Raw genomic sequence first — 24,684 nt, 5'->3', positions numbered from 1 at the left:
TTAGAGCTTCCTGAACTATTCATATTTAATTTTTAACTGATAATCTAAACGGAAAGCAGCTAGCCTAGATCTAGCACCCACTCCCAAATCTTTGGATATCATAATTGAAAGGTGGTACCTAACCATTACTCTCATAACAGCATCTAAATAAAAAAACAAGATCTTCCAGCAACAGGTGGAATTTTAGAAATTAAACCTGAATTTCTTTTATCTGAGTATCATCCCGGACTTCAACTCAAAAACAGACTGGAAAATAGCCGAGCATCAAATATTTCATTTTAGTTCCAACAAAACAAAATTACACAACATTCTTAAATGATACATCATATAAGAAATCAAGTATATAAAAAAATAACAATTTATTACACAACGTTAACAAAGCACAAAACAAAATCATAAGTTATGTTACACACAAAATCTCTGCAGATATACATGAAGAAATGATAAATTATTTGCTTGTATATAAACATACCAACTGGTTTCTCACTCTCAATTCAGTACATCGTTGGAGCTTTTGTACACAGAAAACAGCAGGCTTTTTTGTCCAAGTTTGATTAACACAAGTTTCTAGCACATTAACCTTCTGGAAATGTTTATTTCAAAAGATAAATATCTCATTTTACATATAAAAATAGTAAAACAAAAGCAGTAGTACTTAGGTAATCTACTGTTTCAGGTTTGATGTAATTAATTAATCATTTAATAATTTTAAACTAATTACCTAATGCTTCTAGTTCAGAATAACATAAGTAATGTCAAATTACTCAAGAATGTTCATGAAATTATAAAAACGTTTTCATTATGTCATCAATTCATTTAACATTAATATTCTGGAGATGAATTGTGTACGATTGATATCAGTAACAATCACCATTCAACAAGCTCCTTACTATTTTATGATGAATTCAAAATGCAGAAAGAGTGCACAACATTTCTCCAGAGTTACTGATTCTAATTGTATAAGAGAATTATCAACTATACTTATCAGTTCAAGAACACAGATTCTAATTTTATTTCTCTAATTATTTAAAATTACACCTACTTTATTTTAACTAGCTGTAGTCATACATTCAGGAGATATAATGTGCACCAGCTAACATTTTTATCATCACAGTTTTTCACTAACCAGTCTAATACCTTAATATAATAAAACTGATTTCACTTTTGGAAGCACTGTTTACATGAGAGTAAAATATGCACACTTTCCATCCTGACACTATCTGCTAGACTGGTGATTGATACATACATACATCCCTCATCACATTCTACATGTTCATGGAAAACAAGTTTATATTTTACAAAAGTGTTCATTGTATTTCTAGGGGTTCATTAAAACCTGAACACAGACACCACCATTTTGTAACACTGGATATCTTTAAAAGATATTTGCTAATTTTCACTTTCATAATTACTCCCTCAGTGTTTTTCCTACAACTTCATTCTAATTCAAGACACAAATTTTAAGTGTTCCACCCATTCCTACTTTTAATTAAAATAATTTAGTCACATAATAAGGAAAGAAAACAGGTAATTTTTAATTTTTTATAAAACTCAAATAATTTCAGATTACATGACAAGTATATAGTAATTAAAGGTAACCTTGACAATATTTACTGTGAAGCTACAGTGTTCACTGAAAGGTGAATAGTCTTAGTGACTTAAAGAAGGAAGACTAGAGTTTGCTTTTAGATGTGAATTATAAACAAAAGCCTCCTTTGCATTGTTACTACACCAATATATCATGAACAAAGCTTCTATAGTACAGTCAAACAAAAAATAAGTACACCACATTATAACTATTCACATTCAAGTACCTATCAACTCTTAACTGTTAGTGAATCAAACCACCAACTTTAATGGAATTTGAGGTGGTTTACTTTGGTTTCTAAAATGTCGTTTTTTTTTTTAGCAGGCAGTAAGGGGAGCAGACCACTTACTACACCAAAATGTCATGAATAATATTTTTATAGTAAAAAAAATAATTACACCACATGTTAACTGTTCACATTCAATTACCTATGAACTTAAAATGTTGGTGAATCAAATGTTTCACAAGATATTGCATTAATCTCAGATCACCAACATTAATGAACTTTAAGATGGTTCAGTTTGGTTCCTAAAATGTTTCTTCTAGCAGGCAGTGGAGGGGTGGGTGGGTGGGGGCAAGACCAACATAATCAGAAACATCCTTCACAGAAAAAATTCCAAAACTTTAAATATAATGTCTCGACATACAAAGCAGTCCTCTGAAGAGGACAACTGCTGTTAAAATTGTGCCAACCATTAAGTGACCACAGTTATCATTTTGGGCAGGAACATTCACATCATAACAACCAATTCCATAACAAACCCAAGCATCAAAGAACTGCACAGAACCAACGAGAAGACTTCTTGACTGGTTCACTGGCTTTCAACTGATGACTTCCTGTCTTTGGTAGATTGGCTACTTCCTAAGGAGAAAGAAAGAAAAAGACTATTAATATCATAAATACACAAACTTTCTAAATAAAAACATCTAGAAAACAAAAGGTGTTCAGTCAAATCTCAAAGAATTCAATGTTAATACTTTAAAAAACGGTTTCATTATACACGGTTAGCATAAAATAACCTAGAATGATTACATTATGTAACACAAATTTTGTTCCTGGATAGTATGTGTTATTTCTTAATTGCTTATGTCGTAAAAGTTCAGAAAATGGCTGTCATTCCCTTCAAACTTTGCTTTTGTGACCTGGATAGTGACATTTAGAAATTAATCTATTTTCTATGCAAAAACAGGCAAATTTGCACATTTTCATTTACATAAGGTCTGAATACAACAACATATGAATCAAGATTTACATGTATTTATATTAAAGTTATACAAAAATGTTTAGAAGTGAGTAGATTTTCGAGATTTGTGACTAATGTAAATCATTTTCACGTATCAGCCCCCAAAATAGTCTCCCCATCATGTGTTCGTAATACGCTCCCAGGTAAAAGAAGCAAAGTTTGAGGGGAAAAATGGGTCTTTTCCATTTACTTTAGGCACAAGCAGTTAGGAAATAACACTTTCTACCCAGGAACAAAAAAAAAGTAAAACTTTTGTTACATGTTGTTATTTCATTTTACACATATATTATTAAAACTAGAAATACTAAAATAATACACAAAAAAATCAATATTTGATTCTATGAATAAAATGTCTGACTACAAAAAAGAGAGATGGTTAAAACTTAACATACTGGCATTCAGGTTAACCAAACATGCAAGGTTCTGGTAAAACAGTCAACTTCACAATATATCATGCAAACAATAAACCTCCAGTTGAAGTCAAAACAAATTAAAAAATGGCAAAGGAACAGTGAAGTACAAAACTCTTCTAATTGTCTTTAGTAAAACCTTTAAAAAATACAGTACTGTGTGAATTTGTAAGGACAAAATAATATTTTGTCATTTTATATGGCTAATTCTTCCACACCATTACAGAATATAAATTTCAACAATATGATAAAGTTTCACTGAGCCCTGTTAACAACTGAATGAGCCAGGGTTAGAGTACCTATTCTTTAGAATTCACATATACTTGTATCAAAGCCATGTCATAAGGGTGGTTCTGCTTGAATGAACATAATCAAATTTATAGTCTTAAATAATTGTTGTCATACCTCATGCAATGTCTTAACAATATAGAAAGAAGCTAGCATATGGTACTGGTATATACAAGAAGAAATCAATTCAACACCACTCCACACATAAACCTTGATAAAAGCAACGTTTAACACTACATATTAAGTTTTGTTGTCATGTTATGGCTCATAAAATCTAAAGAATTGTCAGTAGATCAGAGAGTTCACATAATAGCTTCATGTTATCCTGATTGGACTGTCCAACATATTGCTGCAGACTTGAAATGATCCCCAAACACTGTCAAGTACATCCAAATTTGAGAGACCAAGGAAAACAAGATGCAGATCACCTAAATTCAGTTATACTGATGTTAAGTATCTTTCTTTATACAGCCTTCAGGACAGAAGAACAACTGCCACTAATCTCAAGCATGAGATAAATGACCATGCATCAAAAGAAAGAAAAGTGTCTGGATCTACAGTACCAAGAAGACTTAACCTTCAAATGTTGTCAAGAAATTGAAATTTGGTAAAGAGTACAAAAACTGGACTACTGATTATTGGAAAAGGGTGTTATGGACAGATGAGTCCAAGTTTGGAAAATCTGGTTCAAAGCATAGGTTGTACGTCCAGCAGAAGAAAGGTGAAATATACTTACCTTGATGCCTAACACTTACCACGAAGTATCAGGGAGGCAATGTGATGGTTTGCGAGTACTTTCTGCTGAGGTAACAGGAAATATTTCCAAGATAGTTGGAATAATGGGCCAGCAAACGCTGATCCACCACTGTATAACCACTGGTTTGCATATTAATTTATTGGTAAAGAATTTTACTGACATGAAGATAATAACCCCAAACACTCATCCAACCTATCCAAACTTTATTCAGCTGAGAAAGAAGCTTCTGGAACCATTCTAATGATGAAATGGCCTCCATAGAGCCTTGATCTCAACCCAGAACAACATATGGGATTTGACAGATAAAAGGCTTGACATACCAAACGTGACTTCCAAAAAAACTATGTCAGAGTGTATTAGACAAATTTGGAATAAAATCCCAAAGGACATTTTGATTACATATGTTGCAACAATGCCTGAAAGACTATCTGGAGTTACTAAACCAGAAGGGGGACACACAAAATATGAATTGTTTACTTAACTCAAGCACCTTCACTGAGTTTCTGTTATACTAATTATGAAGATTAATGAAATTTTGATGGTTCACCTGTGATTTACCTTCATCTGTTCTTTGAAAGTAGCCTGAAATGATATTTTTGACTTTGTTCTTACACTTTTACACAGTACTGTTAAACTTTTAAGTAAAAATATGAATAGGTCTCAAAAGCCCTGAAGCCAAAAGAGAAGTGATAATTCAACAACATAAAGCAAATTTTATTCAGCACAATTTCCAATGCTGTTTCCAAACTAATCTATCCCAACAATCATACTGCGAAAACTGAACATCACAAAATCCTGTGAACTGATAGTTATTAAACCTGTATTAACATTTTTTCAAACCTAATACATGTTAAAGAAGGAACAACAAAGATCAGCACTTAAAGTGTAAGTGTAACATCACTGTTCAATTGAGATAAAAATTAATAATTTAAAAGTTAACAGCATCTAAGTATTATGAACATAAAGATTAAAAACAAGTTTTCACACGCTAAGTCAAAATAATTAATTCTCAGAAGGAAAATTTATTTGGAATAGTTTCTATTCTACAACTATTTTATTCTCTTGGCAATATTTCTAGCAAGAGACGAACAAGTCCATTACTAACAACTACAAGAATGTTTCAAAAGGAAGCAAGACATAAGAACAAAATTTAACAGAAAATAGAACCACAAGAATTAATGTAGTAGAATTAATATAATAAAGCAGAAAAAAAAACTGATAAAAGTGATAAAAATTACTTAAAGTATGAAAAACAAATTTACAAAGCAAAGAAAGAAAGAACTTGCATATTTTTAAATATAATAGTTAAATGAACATTTTTATAAAAACCTGAACCTTTTCCTTAATACCCAATTTAAAAATTATTTCTTTCTCGATTCTGTTTCTTTGACTGGGTTTGAATGTAAGGCAAAACCTTGCCCTATGACCTGCCCCTTCTAATACCATTCAAAAACCCACAACAGAAATTACTTTCATGTTGGGTTAAGTCCTTTTGTTTTAACATTTTATAAAACTTGACAAGTAACCTTCATTTATTATATTAAAAATACCCAGGTTTTCTTCATTTGTTTTGTAATTACTTATTACTTTTCTACTCACCAGCTTTTTTCTTCAGATTTATAATACTGTTCAATTTTTATGGTTCCATCTCACATTACATTCTGTTCTCCTGTATTGTTTCCTTACAAAATATTTCTGTAGTTGTCACTAACCAACAAATATGTTTCCAATTTGAGAAAGCACTTGCTTGAAACACTACCAAGAAAATAAAATTTAACCATAGTTTTCTGAGGAAATTTACCTCAAGAAGCCTAATTTCTTTATTTTATCACATTTGCAATTTTTTTTACTTACAGGTTCTATTCTGACATGACTTGGAACATGCTACTGTGAATATAAAAACTAGAAAATGTGTAAAAATACAGTTTATCATGCGTGCGTGCGTGTGTGTGTGTGTGAAATATATTTAAATTATACAAGATTATGGGTTTAAACGTTTTTACACAACATCACAACCTTTCACGTCTATACTTTAGTTCATTTAGATATTTTTAATTTTACACACCAACATGAGGGCTATCTGCATTAGCTATCTCTAATTTAGCAGTGAAAACCTTGAGGGAAGACAGCAAGATATCACCACCAATGTTAGGGCTACTCTTTTACCAACAAATAGTAGGGCTGACCATTAATCACACTGTAATACCCATATGTCTGAAGGGGAAGCATGTTAAGTGGGACAGACATCTTAACCCATAACCCTCACATTGCGAGATGAGTGCCTTAACCTCCTAATCATGCTAGACCATTGTTGAGAGTAATGGTGAATGGCTTTAGTGCACTGACCACTAAAGACAAATAGCTACAAAACAATATGTTACTGTTTAAACTATCAAGTGGTGGGAATATATCAAGAGTACAAAAAAAAAAAAAATTTAAGAATTTATAAAATAATAAATGCTGGATTATCTCTGATATAAAATCATTAGTTTAGTTACATTAGCTTACAATAATTACTTTATCTGCTATATAACTGACTGGAGCAACTTTCTACACCTTTTTATTCAACTCTCTAGAGGATTAGAATAGTTGTGTTATACACAACTCACAATATGTTTAACATACTGTTTTCTTTGCATTACATTTAATATCTTATATTTTCATTGCAAAACCAATATTATTAGATATACATTCAATGATTCAGGTATTCATTTAATTTATTATTTTATACACTGTTGTTTGTGTTTATTTCTCTACTCTTGATATTTTAAACAGTAACATGTTGTTTTGTAGCTATATGTCTTAGAAGTTACACTTCCTCAAAGTTACACAGGCAGCACTATTTAACATGTTTATACTAAGACATGTTAAAGGAGAATTTGGAAAAATTTGGGCAGTTAGAATGATGTTACATTCTTCATAAAAAAAATTAATTCTCTTAAATCTGAAACCAACAGTTAGTGTTTGTATGTTCTGTAAGTAAAGATTATTATATTACTTTTAATATTCATTAAATAGTTTAATATATCTAATCCTATTACTTTAAACTTCATTTTTTTACAACTATATTTTAATTAAAAACATTGTTTTGCACTAAGCAAACCAGTCTTTACAGACAGGAAGAAAAATATATTTATTTAGTTACACTCATTACAAAGTTTATTTTTTGTTTTGTTCTAAGCAGGTAGTTTGCTCCTATCTGATGTTAATAGTAAATAATTAAGATTTGAACTAAATTTATTCTCCCTTGTTTCTGATCTGAATTTAATGGCATTTTATTGAACGAAGTAAAGGACAGATTACTCAAATTATTCATGAATTAGAAAATATGTTGCAAAAATCAAAATAAAAACTTAACACCAACAACGGTGGTCTCACTGCAAGTTCCTTTAGGATGATATTAAAAATAAGAATAGAAATACATGAATAGAATTAACCTGATGTGACTGAACCAAAATTAATTGTACATAATCAAAAATTAGTTCTTTAAAACAATAACTCTTACACACTGCACTGGTTTCATAAGCTGAAAACTGAATTAGTGAGTTAATAATGTTTCACCACTTTCTCTTAAAGTTGATTTGTTACATAGATAAAATAAACTGTCTGTAGTTAAGCACAAACCTACACAGTTGGCTATATATGTTGTGCCCACAACAGGTATTGAAACCCGACTTTTAGCATAACAGGTCCAAAGAATAACCAATGAGAAAATACATGAAAGTTTACTAAACAAGTTCTCTTGAATCAATCAATATTACTGGGTCAGGGTGGAAATTTAGAATGTCAGGCAGATTTGCTAGCACTTAATCTATAGAACTAAAACCACATTCAATAATCATTCTTTTTATACAAGTTACTAAAACATGTTAAACTTGCTAATTTTACAGAATCTGTTAAAAGGTATTTATTTCAATCAAAAGGATAGAAACAAAGCATTTTTTTTTCAAACAATAATTTGTTATTTTATACAATCCACACACTAATGTGGCTACAGGATAAGACAGTTATTTGATATTTAGATTGAAATTCACATACAAACATTACATAGCCTCAAGCAGACAATACATGCACAAAAAAATTGCCTTCTGTAGATGAAAGAAATGATGAAGGACAATTCTATAAAGAGAAGATAACCCAAAAAGGATTGTGAACCCAAAAGTAGAACAGCAGCAAAAAATCATTAATATGTAATGAAAAACAGATAAATCATGAGTGTGTACTATACATTACAAGTTTCAGTACTTGAGTCTAATATTAAAACACTTAATGATTTACAGAATTACATTTATGGCAAAACTACAAGGATTTTACTTTAGGTTAAGACAATTTTTTCCAAAGTGGGTGTCGAGACACTTTGGGGTACCACATTGTGCTCAGAGAGGTGTCACCATGTTTTTGGAAAGTGCATGAAATATTTTGGTAAGTTTTTATTTTTATTTATAATTATAAAATTCAGAAATATAAAGTATTTTTAAATTTTCTCACCTATGCAACACAAAAAAAAACTGTTTTATATTTCTTTTTGGGCACAAAACACAAAAAAGCTTCAACACAGTCATGTGTAGTGGCAGGTAAAGTGAGAAGCCCTGATGCACTTATATTTGTCTGTAGTATCAAATATTTGTGATAGGTGGTGCTTCACCATCAAAAATATTTGGAAAGCACTGCACTATGGGAATAATATATTGAAAATAAACAATGAAACTAAATTGAAATCAATTATGTTTATCAGAAAAGATGACAAATGTATTAATTACAAACCAAGTATCTTCACAGATATCCATCACATAAACAAGTTTTAACTCCAAAAAAACATGAACAGAAATAATTTAAATAAACAAAAGCTGTTACAATTTATCCTCTATAAATACAAGTGAGCCCTTAACATGTTAAGTGTATCATTATAACTTCTTGTTTTGCTAGGTATTACTGATTATAAGATCCATAGCTGGTATCATTAGACCAGAGGTTCCCAACCAGGGATGCAAGATTGCGTTCCAGGTGGTGCAAGATAACATTTGTTTTGGCCACCTTCACCTTTATTCTTAAATAAATAATTACTGTGAGGGATGCGAGAACATATTAAAATTTTTAGGGGTGCGGGGCATAATAAAGGTTGGGAACCACTGCATTACATAAACAAAACAAAAGTTAAGTTGTATTCTTATGTTTAGGGTGTTCACAATTTATTTAGACAATCACAATGTGGAGAATGTTCAAACCTATTGTCTGTTGTGGTAAGTGTAGTGTTATGGAAAGAATAAAAATGTGAACTTTCATCTTTCACATTCTGAAAATTAATACATTACAGTAATTTAGAATGAAACCTAACATCATAAATGTTAATAATTAATGTGTTAACATATCATTCTTGAAAGACAAATTAAGTCTCAAATTCATTTTAAAATTGAGAATACTGAAATTCAATTTTGCATTTAATAAAACTGTTTGTATACTTTTCAGTACCTGACGTTTCCAAGTTTCTTATTCTTTTGACAAGTACCTTAAATAAGGATTTCTTAAATTATTTAGTATTCACCAACTTAAAATACAAACAAATGAAATGTAATTATACAATTATTTATTAAACAAAATTAGTTATTTATATATATCTAAATTATTTCCAACTGTCACACAATTAGCATATTTCAAAAACTATTTACAAATGGAAATAACTTTTGCAGTTGCTTTCATTATGAACGATAGATTTTTACAATAGTTTGTAGACAAAATTATACACGTTTTAATTATTGAGCTAAAATAATAGATCAGCTATTCAAAACATAATATAATGATAAAGTAAATAAACTCAGAGTTAAAAGAATGCTTTAAGCCTAATTTACCCAATACATCCATATTCTTAAACTTGTATATACTATGCTCTTTAAATACATAAACTTTCTTAATAAAACATACCAGTTTTTTCTCCATTTTCCTCTTAATATCTCTTGCTAAAGCAAAGAAAGCCTCTTCTACATTTCTACTAGCTTTTGCACTAGTTTCCATAAATTTCAATCCATATTCTATGGCAAGCTATTTAAAATTAATAATATGCAGAAATTAAAACATACTTTCAACCACAATGTATTTTGTAACAAATTCTAAAACAATATTTTTAATGTTGTTTTTGTTCCTTCAATAAAAAAGTTTACATAATGTTTTTTTTTTATTTCATTTCATTTAAATATATATATATATATATATATACATACAAGTAATGTTGTGGTCAACTGATCGCAATTAAAAGTTTACAGAAGTTTTCACTGTGCTCTCGAAGAAAGAGTAGCCACAGTTTTGAAGTAATCATACTATGATGGAACTCTTACTAATACACAACTGGAAAAACTTATTACATGATGTACAACCCCCAACTTTGAAAAATTTTAACTCTATGTGCATGTAAGTTTAAAACACAGGTCACAATTTTCCTATTTCACCTCCGTTTCCCCTTAGAGAAAACTTTATTTTTCTTCGTTTTCAGGGTGCAGGTACGACACCATAAATACGTTACACACGGATCTAATGCACAGTTGCCAGGCATAATTGGCTGGTGTTCTTAAAATAAATGTTTTTACACATCATACATAAAATGTAACTTACTGTATGTGCATTTAAAAGTATTTGCTCAATACAGTGCATAAAAAAAAATAACCTACTTGTTCCCCTTGTTCTTTGGACACTTGTCGTCTGTCATTTATATCACATTTATTACCAAGTACCATCTTTTCAACATCAGAAGAAGCATGCTTCAAACAAAAAGAAGACAAAATTATAAACAATTAAAATAATGTAAATAATAATACAATGACCAAGTAATTATGTATTTAAATTATAAGTGATTAAAATAGTGTAAGTAATAATAATAAAGGTGGTATGTATCACTAATATAATATAATTACATGATTTTTGTAAACAAAAAGTACTACTGTTTTCTAGAAACACTCAATATTTTATATAAATGCATAGTAGATTAAATTACCAGCAAGGTTAAAATAAGTAAACATCTGTAAAAAATGCACAACTTCAAATTTTCACATGATTCATAGTAAGTGGAATTAACTTTATTAATATAACCACATTAAGAAATCATTTTAAACTCGGAATATAATTTTATATCTTTCCATAAGCAAGGTAAAGTCATCTGTGAAATCACAAAATCAACTTAACAGTAACTTATGTTATAATTACTTCTGTTTCTTTTCTTTAATTGCCAGAAATCAAGGAAAGTTAAAAAAACTGATAAAATATAAAAATGTTTTTGATCCATCTATTTTATACCTCACTAACGAAAGGACTTTCCAAACTGTATAACACTGGATTCAGTGAGAAACACTCTTTACCAAAGTGCACTCGTATGATCTCTGGCAATATAAACAGTAGGAGGATGAATTACACCCTTTTGGTAAGCAAAGGGGTTAATATTAAACAAATATATTAATTTTTAGAAATACAAGTAAACTGATCAACCTCATAGTAAAAGACATTTTTAATAGTGCACACTTAAACAAAAGGTAGTTCTGTTTCAGTACAGTAACAAGGCATGAAGTGAATTTTATATCAGTGCATGAACAATATAGTTTGTCACTATTACCTCTTCAATATTTCTTATCCAGTTCTTGATGTTTTCAAATGATTTGTCATTTGTCACATCGTAAACAAGCATGATACCCTAAGAGAAATAACATGTAACTGTTCTATTATTTCTATATAGAAAAATCACTGTACAGTACTACTGTTTACATACTCTGTTTCTTAACCATAAAACATACACACAATATTACTGTGCAAGACTTCCACTAATGCTAAGTTAATCTGCCATCAGAAAACAATAATTTCTGGTGCACTCAACATAAACACTAAAGTTTCTCATAAAAAAAAAAAAACAAAGACTTAGCATTACAGAATAGCAAAGGTCACACAAATACAGTGAGAAACAGCTTTTTCAGGTGGTTAATAAATCATTTGACCTTTCATCAGCAACCTCAAGTTCCTCACTTAGTGCTACAATAACTAGGCATAATACAGTAAAACAAACATGGTGATCTTGATACATTACTATCACCCCCTCTATCCACCAAAACAGTAAGTATCATTTAATTAACTGTTTTCATATAATTAATACCATGATGATTACATAATAATGAAAAAAACAATCCATATAAACTTTACATTTGATCCCAATTAATGAATGGTAAACATACAGGGTATAATCAAACACCTGAGATCAACCAATGTTTAAAAGTTTAAACTGTCTCTTTGCCAAATATTATATAATTATACTGTGTAAAAAAATTTACATTTCTTGTTCCTGAACAGAAAGTGTTATTTCCCAATTGCTTATGCCTAAATAAATGGAAAAGACCTATTTTTCTCTTCAAACTTTGCTTTTATGATCTGGGAGCATATAACACAAACATAATAGAAGATTATATTTGGGGGCTGATACATGAAAGTTATTTACATTACTGTCGTAAATCTCGAAAAACTAATCACTTATGAACATTTTTGTTCATTTTTGTATAACTTTAGTATAAATACATGTAAATCTTGATTCATATGTTGTTTTATTCAGACCTTATGTAAATGAAAATGTGCAAATTTGTCCGTTTTACGTAAAAAATAGGTTAATTTCTAAATTTCATTATCCAGATCACAAAAGCAAAGTTTGAAGGAAATAATGGTCATTTTCTAAACATTTACAACATAAGCAATTAAAAAATAACACATACTATCCAGAAACAAAATTTGTGTTACATGGTGTTGTTATTAAACACATCAAATTATTCTTATCCATACACCACAATAAATATTTGATGTAATAAAGTAGAAGTACACTACATTAGAAATTCAGTAAACAAAATAAAGATTTGCTGCTCATTCATATTTTATGACATCTTAGAGACTGTGCGTGTTTCCTGGTCGTTGTTTGGAGTCTTAAAAGTTGTAAAAGACTTGTAGCAAAATTTTAATAACAACTTGCCAGGATGACTAACAGGTAGTTCAAATAGCAGCATTAGTCACCTGAAGTTGGCCTTTCCAGTCCCGGTTTTGAGTTATTTAATGTTACGGCCAGTTTCTAATTTGAAATTGAATTAGATGAACTGTGATGTTTAAAAGGGATCCACATTATAAAAAGGTCTAATGTATAAATTAAAAAACTTAAATGGTACTATAAAGATTAATGGCCTTTAGAAAACTAAAACATTACCAAGATGGACAGTGTCACCATCACCAATAACACTAACGTTATGGACAAACCTTGGGACAGAACTTGTTTGAAATGGTGCCGTCGTTGAGAGTTGTAATGACAAGAAAGTAAAATGTGGCATATTGTGATCTGAGTGTTACACAAACTACACACTGATGCATCAGTTCCAGATAAAAGAAAACGATGAGTTAAAAAACTGTGACCAATGTGTACTCTAGTTAGAACAACTTCCTCTTTCAGATCCTTATGGAAGCAAGACGGTCAAAGTCCAATATGGGGTTTCATTTGGAAAAGCTTGTTTTCATGTTGCTCACTCCAAGTCGACTGCTAGCTAGCATGAAGTCGAGCCTTGAATACAGGACCACTGTCCATGTATGGGACAGGCACAGTGGTGATAGTGCCAGAGCAGATAGACTTAGCCGCAGTGTCGGGAGCTCATTCCCGCAAATACCAGCATGGCCCAGTATTCATAAAAACTGGATAGAAGTAGATGTTAAAGAAAAATAGGCCAGTCAGTTTTGAATATCAGCAAGAACAGGGTGTGAACCAATGTGAAGCAATTCCAGGGCCAGTAGAGAACTGAGCGAGTCAGTATAAATCATACAGTTTGAGTACTGCTTAGCTTCCATGTGGTCCAGGGCAAGAGAAATGGCATACAGTTCAGCAATGAACACAGAAGCTGTGGAGGGAACTCTGCACCCAACAACCAAACCACAACAAACCATGGCAGAGCCCACACAGTCACCTGATTTTGAACCATCTGTATAAATAGGAATGGAAGGATGGTTCAAAAGATGTTCAGCAAATAACAGACAGTATTTCCAATCAGGAGTGCCTACTTTTCTCAGATGAATTAAAGATAGGTCACATTTGGGGACTGTAAAAGTCATGGTGGGATGGGCTGACCAGTGACTAAAACAATGTTATCCAAGGACAGACCCAATTCATGTAACTGCACCTGGATACAAAGGCCAAAAGGACTAATGGTAGATAGTCTGGTCTAAAAAAGCATGACCCATCAAGGAAGGAAAACACAACCCCAGGTAGGATGCTTTGGTGAGGAATGAAGTTTTGAAGCATATAGTGAAAACAGTTGCAAATGGCAGAGATTCAAAGAAGGTTCAAGGGACTCCATGTATAAGCTCTGAACTGGGGAAGTGTGGAAAGCCCCAGTGCAGAGCCTTGACGATGAATGGGGTCCAGCATCTTTAAGGCCAAGATCCTGGCAGAGCCACAGACCAGTTATTCACAGTCGAGTTTCAATTGAATAAGAGCATAATATATCTTTAGCCTAGAATAATGATCTGCTCCCCAAGTGGTGGAAGAGAGGATATGTAGGATGTACAGTACTCTCGTACATTTGACCCCTAAGCCGCTTGATGTGTGGTATAAAGGGTAGCTTATGGTCAAAGATAAGCCCCAAGAACTTAGTCTCAGAGACCACAGGCAGCACAACTTCACTGATACTAAGTTCAGGATCAGAGTGAATACCCCATTGGCAGCAAAAGTGCATGCAAACGGTTTTAGAGAGAGAGAGAAGGTAAAGCCATTTGCTGTGGTTCACTTCAGTAAACAACTGAGGGCATTCTGTAGCTGCCGCTCAATATACTTCATGTTCGACGACTGACATGAGGTGTGAAAGTCATCTACATAGAGCCCATTTGCAACAGTTAGAGGGAGTTGTTCAGTGAAGGCATTAATTTTTATACTAAAAGTGTGACGCTCAGAACACAGTCCTGAAGGACTCCAAGTTCCTGCAGAAAAGAGCCAGAAAGTGTCAAACCCACACAAACTTAGAATCTCCTGTCTATTAAAAGTTTTTTAATAAAAATGGGCAAATGGCCACGTAACCCATATATATGGAGGTCTCGCAAAATGCCATACCTCCATGTTGTTTTATAAGCCTTCTCAATGTCAAAGAATATTGATACAAGATGTCATTTGAGAAAGGCTTCTCTAATTGACGTTTCAAGTCGAATCACGTGGTCCATGGTGGAGCGCTGTTGTCAGAACCCATACTGGGTGGGCAAGAGGAGGTTGTTTGATTTGAAGAACCAAACAAGACGAGCATTAATTATCCTCTCTAAGGTCTTACAGAGACAGCTTGTCAAAGCAATTGGACAGCAGTTTGAAGTAATCTTGGTATCCTTCCCAGCCTTGGAGAAAGGCAGGATAATAGCCTGGCACAGGTATCAGGAAAAACATTCTCCTGCCAGATCCAATTAAAAAGAACCAGAAGGATAGCAAAAAAAGCAGGAGATAGATGGCGCAGCATCCCATAGTGTATATCATCAGATCCAACCGATGTACTGCCAGCCGATGAAGGGCCATTTTCAGTTCCACCTGTGTTGAGGGACAATTATAGTCATAGATACAATCAGCTCAGAAGGAAAGAGGTGACTGCTCTGACAGAGTCTTGATGGCTAAGAAAGTGGAAGAAGAAGCAGAAGTGCTAGATACCCGACAAAAGCTTTGTCCTAGAGTATCAGCAATGCTCTGGGTATTAGCTACTTCCTGGCCATCAGAGAGTAAGATCGAGAGGGGGACAGAGTGATATTGCCCACTGACCTTTCGAATCTTGTCCCAAATGACTTTGGAACTGGTGGCAGAGGATATGCTGGTTGTGAACTTAATCCAAGATTCCTTCTGGCTTTGACATCTTACCTATCGAGCTCATGCACAGGTCTGCTGGAAAGTGATGTGGTTCGAGAGTGTTGGATATCTACGGAAAGTATCCCATACCTTGTTTTTGAGCCTTCCGTGCCATGTGGCAGGCAGGATTCCACCATGAAAGAGGATATAGTGGAAAATATGTTGAGATTTTAGGAATACATTGAGCAGCTGCTTGTATAATACAGTCAGTTACTGCTGCCACACAGTCATCTATTGATGGCATACAGACAATGACAGGATGAAGTTCTGCAAGAGCAGTAAAAGGCCAGTTTGTCTGATCCAGCTTCAACAGGGGCATGCAGATCAGGTGGTATCAATCATAGCCAATCTCTCTCAAGATTATAGGAAAATGATCACCGCCTCGTGGATTATTGTCAACCCTTCATGAAAAATGGGAAAATAATGAAGGGAAGCAAATTGAGAGATCAATAGCAGTAAAGGACTAACTAGGTGCATGGAAATAAGTAGAAGAACCAGTATTGAAAAGAGAAAGGTTGTGATCAGAGAGCATATGCTCTACAGAGTGACCCTTCCTATCAATATTAGCACTTCCCCAGAGGGGATAATGTCCATTAAAGCCCCCCAGGATGAAAAAGGGAGACAACAACTGTTCAACGAGAGCATCCAGGTCTGATTGATCATATGTCTCTCCAGATGACAAGTAGAGAAAACAAACAGTGATGGTATGACCCAAGGAAACACGGATGGCTACGAGCTCCAAGAGTGTGTCGAGTGGCAAAGCAGGGTGGTCACATGCTGATCAACCAACAGTGCCACTCCTCCATGCACTCATCCATCACACAGCCTGTCATTCCTGTATAAAGAAAACCACTGGAAGGTGACTGTATCAGCAGGTGTCAGAAATGTTTCCTGTAAGGAAAGACAAACAGGATGGTAGAAAGCAATCAGTGTTTTGATGTCATCTAGATTAGAACATAAACATGGATCCTACCCTGGGTCTATTGGGAAGGTTTCTGCTGTTGGAAGGGAATTCCAGAGACTGGGGACATGAATGAATGATTGTTTTGCATCTTGGGGTGAGAGAGAAAGATGGATCCGAGGAAATGCCTGTACCTGGAACCAAAGGATGTGGATCTTGGGGTTTGGTGTAATGTATATAAGGGACAGAGATTGGTGTCAAAGTTGATTCATCAACTTTTCAACCATGGAGGTCAAAAGACTTTTCATTTGTTTGGAGAACGATTCTTTAGGGGGCACAGAGAGATCTCTCTGCACTCCTACACTAGCTGTGGAACGAAGTGCAGCAGCATACATCCAAGATGGGGTGGTGGACAGCAATTTTCAAGCCTCAGGATAGGTAATGTTATGAATCATTTTAAAATGCTGCACCTCTTTTTCTTCCAACCATTTAGGGCAAGAACAAAAGTAGGACAGGTTAGAGCCATTGCAAGTAATGCAATAAGGGTCCATTTCACACTCACAGGCATCATGGTCTTTGCCACTGCAACGAGCACACGTCAAGAAACCACAACATGACATCTTCGAGTGACTGAACCATTGACACTGGAAACATCAGAGGGTTTGGAATGTATGGCCGTACTCTGCAATTAAGATAAACTGTCTTGATGGTAGCAGGTGAACATAGTGACATAAATGTGAGAATGAGGACATTCGTCGGCATCATAATTCCATCTTTGCAAGTGGATATACACCTCACTGCAGAAACTCCTTGGGTGGAGAAACCCAAAAGAATCTCCAATTCTGGGATGTTCTTCAAATCCCCTCAACAATATATCCTTGTGATGAATTCAAAGTCACATGAGGTATAACCTCAATAGGTATAACCCCAATTGCCTTTGAATGCAACAGGGGTTCACTGTGTTGAGATGTGGATGTTTCCACCAATATGTCACCAGATCAAAGCTTTTTTACTGACTTTGGAGCGCAAGAAAGTCCCTCTAGAATGAAAAATGGAGACATTTGCCCTAAAGGTTTGTCTTAAAGTGAGTGCAATATAAGAAAATGAGGTACATCAGGTGGTACAGATGGTTGAGAAATGCTTCTAAGAATCTTCAAGACGTGGTCGTTTACCTATAGAATATTTTTTCACTATTTTATTAAGATTTGTAATTGGAGTATCCATAAAAAAGAAAGGGAAATTTCAGTGCCCATTGACCCCACCCACAATGGAGCCCGACAAGGGAATGCACTACAATGTCAAACAAGGACACTGCAGCAACGCCAAGGTTTCGTGAGCACTATACCCAAACACCAGTATCAGATGTAATGTCCACAACACCCGTTGAGAACATCCAACACCGTACTCGGTTGACTCTAGCCCAAGTGGACCAGCTGATTGACCCAAGGGGGGCCACCACAAGGCTGCCTGTCTACAGGAATTCAAGGCCAAAGTGGTGTGTTAGGGATGAACCCATCAACCACCAGGATCCTCCTCCACAGGTTTCCACGCAAGGCAAACATGTGGGTAGATGTTTAAATTGCAGAGTAGATAAACTGAAAGAACAGAACCTTCCCTGGAAGGTTCCCTCACTACGTACAGGAATCTACACAGAGGGATTTGTTTTCTGAAACCTTCCTTTTGGAAGGTAACATTTCCATGACCAATGGATGCATCAAATGGTTTCTTAAAACATTGTTCATATGTTATACTAACCTCCAATAAACATAATGTCAGATATGCAAGGTCATGCAATAAATCACTCTTTAAATGTCAGTAAAAAAAAAAAAAAATAGTGCCTTTCCTTACTATTAAATACACAAAATTAATATGATTAAGTACAAGTGCCTTTCATCCATTTACTAACTCTAAGTTTGTAACTATTAATATCTTGTCATAGTTTAAGTTTGTAATGTCAAATAATTTGACAAAATGAAAAAACCAATACTTTACAATCAATAATATTAAAAATAAACCCATTCTCACCATTGCTCCTCTGTAATAGGCTGTTGTAATTGTGCGAAACCTCTCTTGACCAGCTGTATCCCTAATAACACACAATACGAAGAGCATACATGGTTAATACAGTTTAATGGGTATTTCTCACAGTTATTAAATATTCCAGACATTAAAAAATTAGTTATGAGTTTCTACACATGTAACACCTCTAATAAAACCTTAATAAAAACTATTTACTTGTACATATTAGTGAAGCAGTACATTTTTCTCACATGAATCATTGCTCAAAGCCACAAAATGTGGAAACACACACACATATGTAGAATGTTAAAAATACAGACATGATGTAAACCCAAAATTTAAATTTTGCATTCAGAGCAACAATATTTTTTTAAATGAGGATAAAAGCTGAGTTTAAATAAAACCTGCACACAAACATACAACATAGAAATCAGTAACAAACAAACACACACATCATACTATCGGGTAAAAGAAATTTCTTACAAAATGTATTTTCCTCAAAAGGATGTTGACAAAATATATTTGGAAGATGTTAAAAAAAATTAAATATACACAAACCAACATCAACTAAGAGTTTGCATAATATCACACACTAGAAACCAGAGATAAAACAATCATGTGGTTTTCATTTATTAACTAATTATATGAAATATACTTTACACATACGTCGATATTATAATAAAAGGCCCATTATTATTTTTCATAAAACAGCTCTTTGTGCTCAATGTAGATAAGTATAAACATAAATCTGTTTTTAATTACATATTATCTGCCTTTTGGTCATGTAATATCAGTACAGATATTTCCAAATGTCGCACTTTTCCAGCTAGCGTCTGTATGCTAAAAATTCTAAATGTTAACTATACATACACTATATCTATAGGGTTTTGAGTCCATTTTCTGGTCCACAAAGAATGCACTAGGCCTCTGAATTACAGGTTCTCATTTTATATTTCATCTCTGGTTAAAATTAAACCTTTGTGTATGTGTGTGTGTGTGTGTGTGTGTCTAATCTAACTTACCATATTTGAAGTTTTATTTTTTTCCCATCCAGCTCAATAGTTCGAATCTTGAAGTCTATTCCTGTTAAAGAAATAAACAAATTACATGAACAGTGCTGCACAAGAGATATGGATTTACAGAGAAAAATTGACTTCCAGATGCATCGTAAACTATTCGACTTAAAAACAACACATTTTGTGTATGCAAATTGATAAACAAATGCCTAGTAACACAAAGAGTTTATTATAGTCCACATTCTTAAAATGTTTCTGTAAAAATACAAAATGATAAGTTTCAACAAAATTTGCTTTATCACAAAAATATACAAATTATTTTGCCATTAATGCATTTTCAGATCTGTGTTTATGTACACCCTTTCCCTCAAGCATTTTTTTATTGTTATTCTCTCCATCCATTATCACTTTTGTCCACCATTTTGTGATACTTAATACAAAATATCATTAACTTCAGTTTCACACAACACTTCTCTTCCATCTGACACCTTTCCTCCATCTATTCCTGCTTAAATGAAACATGCCTATATCTACAAACTTTCATTTTCTCAAGTCCAAATTAAAAGTAGCAAGGAACGGTGATAAACAAGTAGTTGTAAGCATGTTTTTGAAATCAATTTTAATTTTTTTTAAATTATGAATCCAAATGTATTATCCTCCCTCCAGATGTACTACATTAGAATTTTGTAACAAACACTAACATCCCAAAGCTTAATACCACAAACAGAAAAAATTTACCAAAGGTCCTAAAGCACATAGATCCTGGCAAAATAGAAACATATTTGGTAAAATAATAATCCGTGATGATGAGGAAACCTGCTTGTAGAGACAAATATATGCAAAAATGGCTGATATGGGTTCAGAAAATGTTTTATGTAAAGGAACAAAATGTTTTGACCTTCTTCGGTCACTGTCAGGTTCACAAAGAAAAAAAGAGGTAACTGACCGATAGCCGACCACATGTTTGAAGGGGGTTGTGCAACTGTGTGTAGGAATGTAGAGGGCGTGTTTAGATGTTTGATTATATTTATTAATATAGGTATAAAGGTGTTCCTTTGTATTGGTTTATTTTGGGCTTGAGTTGTTGTATAAATAAGGCTTCTTTAATTTTGCGTTTGTTTATGTTTGTTTTTTATTTAGTATTTGGGTGTTTTCTATGGTTATGTTGTGTTTATTTGATTTGCAGTGTTCGAAAACGTGTGAAGATGACTTTTTGTGTTCTTTAACTCAGGTTTCCATTTTTCTACTTGTTTCTCCAATATAGAAGTCGTGGCAGTTATCACATTGTATTTTATAACTAATGTTGGTGTGGTGTTTGTCAGTGTAGTTTTTACATAGTATAGACCTCAGTTTTGTGCCTGGTTTTTGAATAAATGTGGTATTAACTGGAATGTCATATTTTGTTACTAGTTTTTGCCAAATGTTGGTTATTTGTCTGTTGATGTCGGGAATATATGATATGCAGCCATATATGGTTTTGTGATTTTTTAAATCATGAGATACATTTACTTTTGTTTGTTGATTTTGCTTTCTGTCTAGGTGTGTGCATATAATGTTTTCTGCAGTTTGTTACAAACATAAACAAATGTGATATTAAAGAAGCCTTACTTATACAACAACTCAAGCCCAAAATAAACCAATACAAAGGAACACCTTTATACTTATATTAATAAATATAATCAAACATCTAAGCATGCCCTCTACATTCCTACACACAGTTACACAACCCCCTTCAAACATGTGGTCATTATTGGTCAGTTACTTCTTTCTTTGTGAACCTAATGATGACCGAAGAAGGTTGAAATGTTGTTTGCTCCTCTACATAAAAATTTTCTCAACCCATAGCAGCCGTTTTTACATATATATTGAACAATCTACAAGTTAAATTTAAACAGTAGACTTCTTAATCTGAAGATGACCTAGGAAGGTTGAAATGTTCTTGTCTTCTTATCCATAAAAGTGTTAATACCCATACCAGCCATTCTGATATACATTAGACAATCAAATGACATTTGTTTGGTTCAATTTTAATTTAATATTATAATTGACTGGAAAACAATTCGTTTTTTTATTTAGGTTATGTAGGTCTCTACTTATGTAGATGAAGGTAAGGATGTAGATTTGATGTGTCTGTATTTTCAAAAAGCACAAAAGAATGTGTCACATAAAAGGCTTGTAAAAAAAAAACAACTGTCTTTGTAGGTATGGGAGATAAGTCATCAAATAGGGTAAAACAGTGGCTGCATGTAAAAAAACAAGGGTTGTTATAAATGGAATTAACATGAAACTGGATTAATGTCTCAGGGCTCAATCTTAAAACCTTTGCTCTTTCTGATTAACAAATGACACAGATAAGGGAATAGTCAACAAATTACTTAAAAGTTGCAGATGATGTTATAGTATTTGGTGTTGCTGGCTGTAAAGACAATGTTGCTACTTCACAAAAGGATTTAGATTATTTGGCAAGTTGAACAAATAAATGGCAAATGGGTTTTAAATATGATGAATGCAAAATATTATATGAAGGTTGTCATAAGTTAAATTGTAACTTTAAAGGGAATAATTTTCACAAAGGAAAGAAATCTTGGTGTAAAAACCATTCAAGCAGTTTGCTGTTGCTAGTGGTAAAGCAAATAGGATTTTAGTTTGTATCTACAAAAATATTGAACACAAGTATAGGGAAGTTATACTTTCATTGTATAGCTCACTTGTTAGTTCACATTTGGAATATGTTAGGGAAGACATTATACTGTTGGAAAGGGTTCAAAAAAATAAGTTTCTTGAATGGTGCCTGTGTTACAGAGGTTGTCATCCAAGAATAGCTTTAAATCTTTCAAATTGTTTTCTCTTAAAAAAAGATGAGTTAGAGGGGGCCTGGTTGAGGTGTTTAAGATTGTAAAGAGAAATGACAGTGTTAACACATCATATTTTTCCATATTTAACAGTGAAAACAGTAAGACTGAGGGACACAAATATAAATTTTGACACGATAGAAGTCACCTTCAGCTAAGAGTTTTATTTTTCTAACAGGGTGGTTGGCCTTTGAAATAAGTTGCCTTCAGATATTGTAGAGGAAGTACATTTAAAAGTTTAATAAAAAAATTTATAAGGGCAGGGTTTAAGTTTTTTAAAAGTTAAATTAATTTGGAGTGTAGAACAACCAAAATGGACCAATATGTCCCATGCATCAATTAATTTGTTAGGTTCTTTCAGCATGGTGTCTTGAATTTTTGAAAAACATATTTTATATAAACTACAGTATGTGTTAACCAGTCAGAGGGAATCAGTGAACCAGTCAATGAGTGAGTGGTTAGTAATCAGTAAATTTATCATCTTTTCACAGATTACACAACATGTTAGCTACTTTGACTTGTGTTATAAGTACAACTATTGAGTATTATTTGTGAATAATGTATATTATCAACTAAAGTAGCCCACAAAGCTTGTACATTACAACTGAAAAAAAAATTACTTTCACTGATCATTGAGTGGACTTTGTAATTGTATTATGTTTCCCTGAATAATTGAAAAAATATCTGCCCAATGATAAAAATGCAAGAAATACTTATAAGTTATATGGAGTGATTTGTCAGCTGGATAGATACAACACATTTTAATTTATTTCCCAGTTCAGTTAGAAATATGCTAGTAATTGTAGTATGTTGGTTACTTTTCACAGTATGGAAAATTAATACTGAAGTTAAATAAACAAAATCAAAAGGAAGAACAGCATTAAAAACAGCAACTCCAAACCTTTGATTAACTTTGTTATAACCTAAAAACAAGGCTAAAACAAAAATAAATTAAAAAATAATAAATGAAACACTGACTAATTAAAAATATCCCCATTTACTATTTTTAATATATTTTTGTTTCAGCTTGTTTTTAGGTAATGACAAACTATCATTCATATGCACACTTAAGAGTAACTGACTGAAATATATCCCACCTTACTTAAAATAAACTACTCTGATTTTCCCTTCATCCTTGTATTGTCATTAGTAATATTCCATTAAATCAATGAAATAATAACTTGACATTTGTCTTTCAACATACTTTTTACGTAGTGTTCCTGAGCAGTAACCAAACAAATACTTGTAAAGTTGTATTCAACTTTAAAAGTTACTTTATGACTTAACCTTTTTAGAAAGAGTCGACAATTCTTTGTCGATAAAAATTTTAATCTTAATGGTGAAGAAAAAAAAACTTGTTATTAATTTATACAGCTGGCCTAACTAATGTAAGTGACTTACCTATCGTTGAAATGAAAGTTGCATTAAACGCATCTTCAGAAAAACGAAAAAGAATGCAAGTTTTTCCAACACCGGAATCCCCAATCAAAAGCAACTTAAATAAATAATCATAGGTTTTCGCCATCTTCACCCTCTTGACGAGGGATTTCAACTAATTAACGATTTATTAGAGAAAAACTATACTTTAACCACGTTTACTATTAAAAACGGTATTACAATTCATCTGCTCAAAAACAAAACTTATTTTTCCTCCAATTCCTCAGGGTAACACCCTCTACTATGAATGTAAGAACGTCAGCCGCAACCCCAGTTTAGTCGTGGCATCACTTCCGCTAATACACCAAT

At 32.9% G+C, this 24,684-nt stretch overlaps 1 protein-coding gene across 3 annotated transcripts; it reads right to left on the bottom strand.

The window, feature by feature from the left end:
* Nucleotides 1-258: 258 nt before the first annotated feature.
* LOC143231876 (ras-related protein Rab-8A-like) lies at nucleotides 259-24,684 on the bottom strand. 3 transcript variants are annotated; one of them, XR_013017266.1, is made up of 8 exons: nucleotides 24,340-24,649; nucleotides 20,093-20,153; nucleotides 19,077-19,137; nucleotides 11,882-11,959; nucleotides 10,947-11,036; nucleotides 10,207-10,323; nucleotides 5,887-6,042; nucleotides 259-2,450 (listed from the first exon to the last, which is right to left on the bottom strand). XR_013017266.1 is itself a non-coding variant. In XM_076466648.1 (8 exons), exons 1-8 carry the CDS (start codon nucleotides 24,461-24,463, stop codon nucleotides 2,401-2,403), a joined length of 618 nt encoding a protein of 205 aa, XP_076322763.1. In that variant the 5' UTR covers nucleotides 24,464-24,649; the 3' UTR covers nucleotides 2,163-2,400. The 3 variants fall into 3 exon arrangements, 2 of the variants coding, with proteins under 2 accessions (XP_076322762.1, XP_076322763.1); XM_076466648.1 differs by lacking the exon at nucleotides 5,887-6,042 and adding an exon at nucleotides 9,757-9,793 and having other exon boundaries at nucleotides 2,163-2,450; XM_076466647.1 differs by lacking the exon at nucleotides 5,887-6,042 and having other exon boundaries at nucleotides 24,340-24,684.

Source organism: Tachypleus tridentatus, chromosome 11 (genome assembly GCF_004210375.1).
Source record: "Tachypleus tridentatus isolate NWPU-2018 chromosome 11, ASM421037v1, whole genome shotgun sequence".
NCBI lineage: Eukaryota > Metazoa > Arthropoda > Merostomata > Xiphosura > Limulidae > Tachypleus > Tachypleus tridentatus.
Note: the sequence above shows the minus strand (reverse complement) of the source record. Positions and strands in the feature narration are given on the sequence as shown.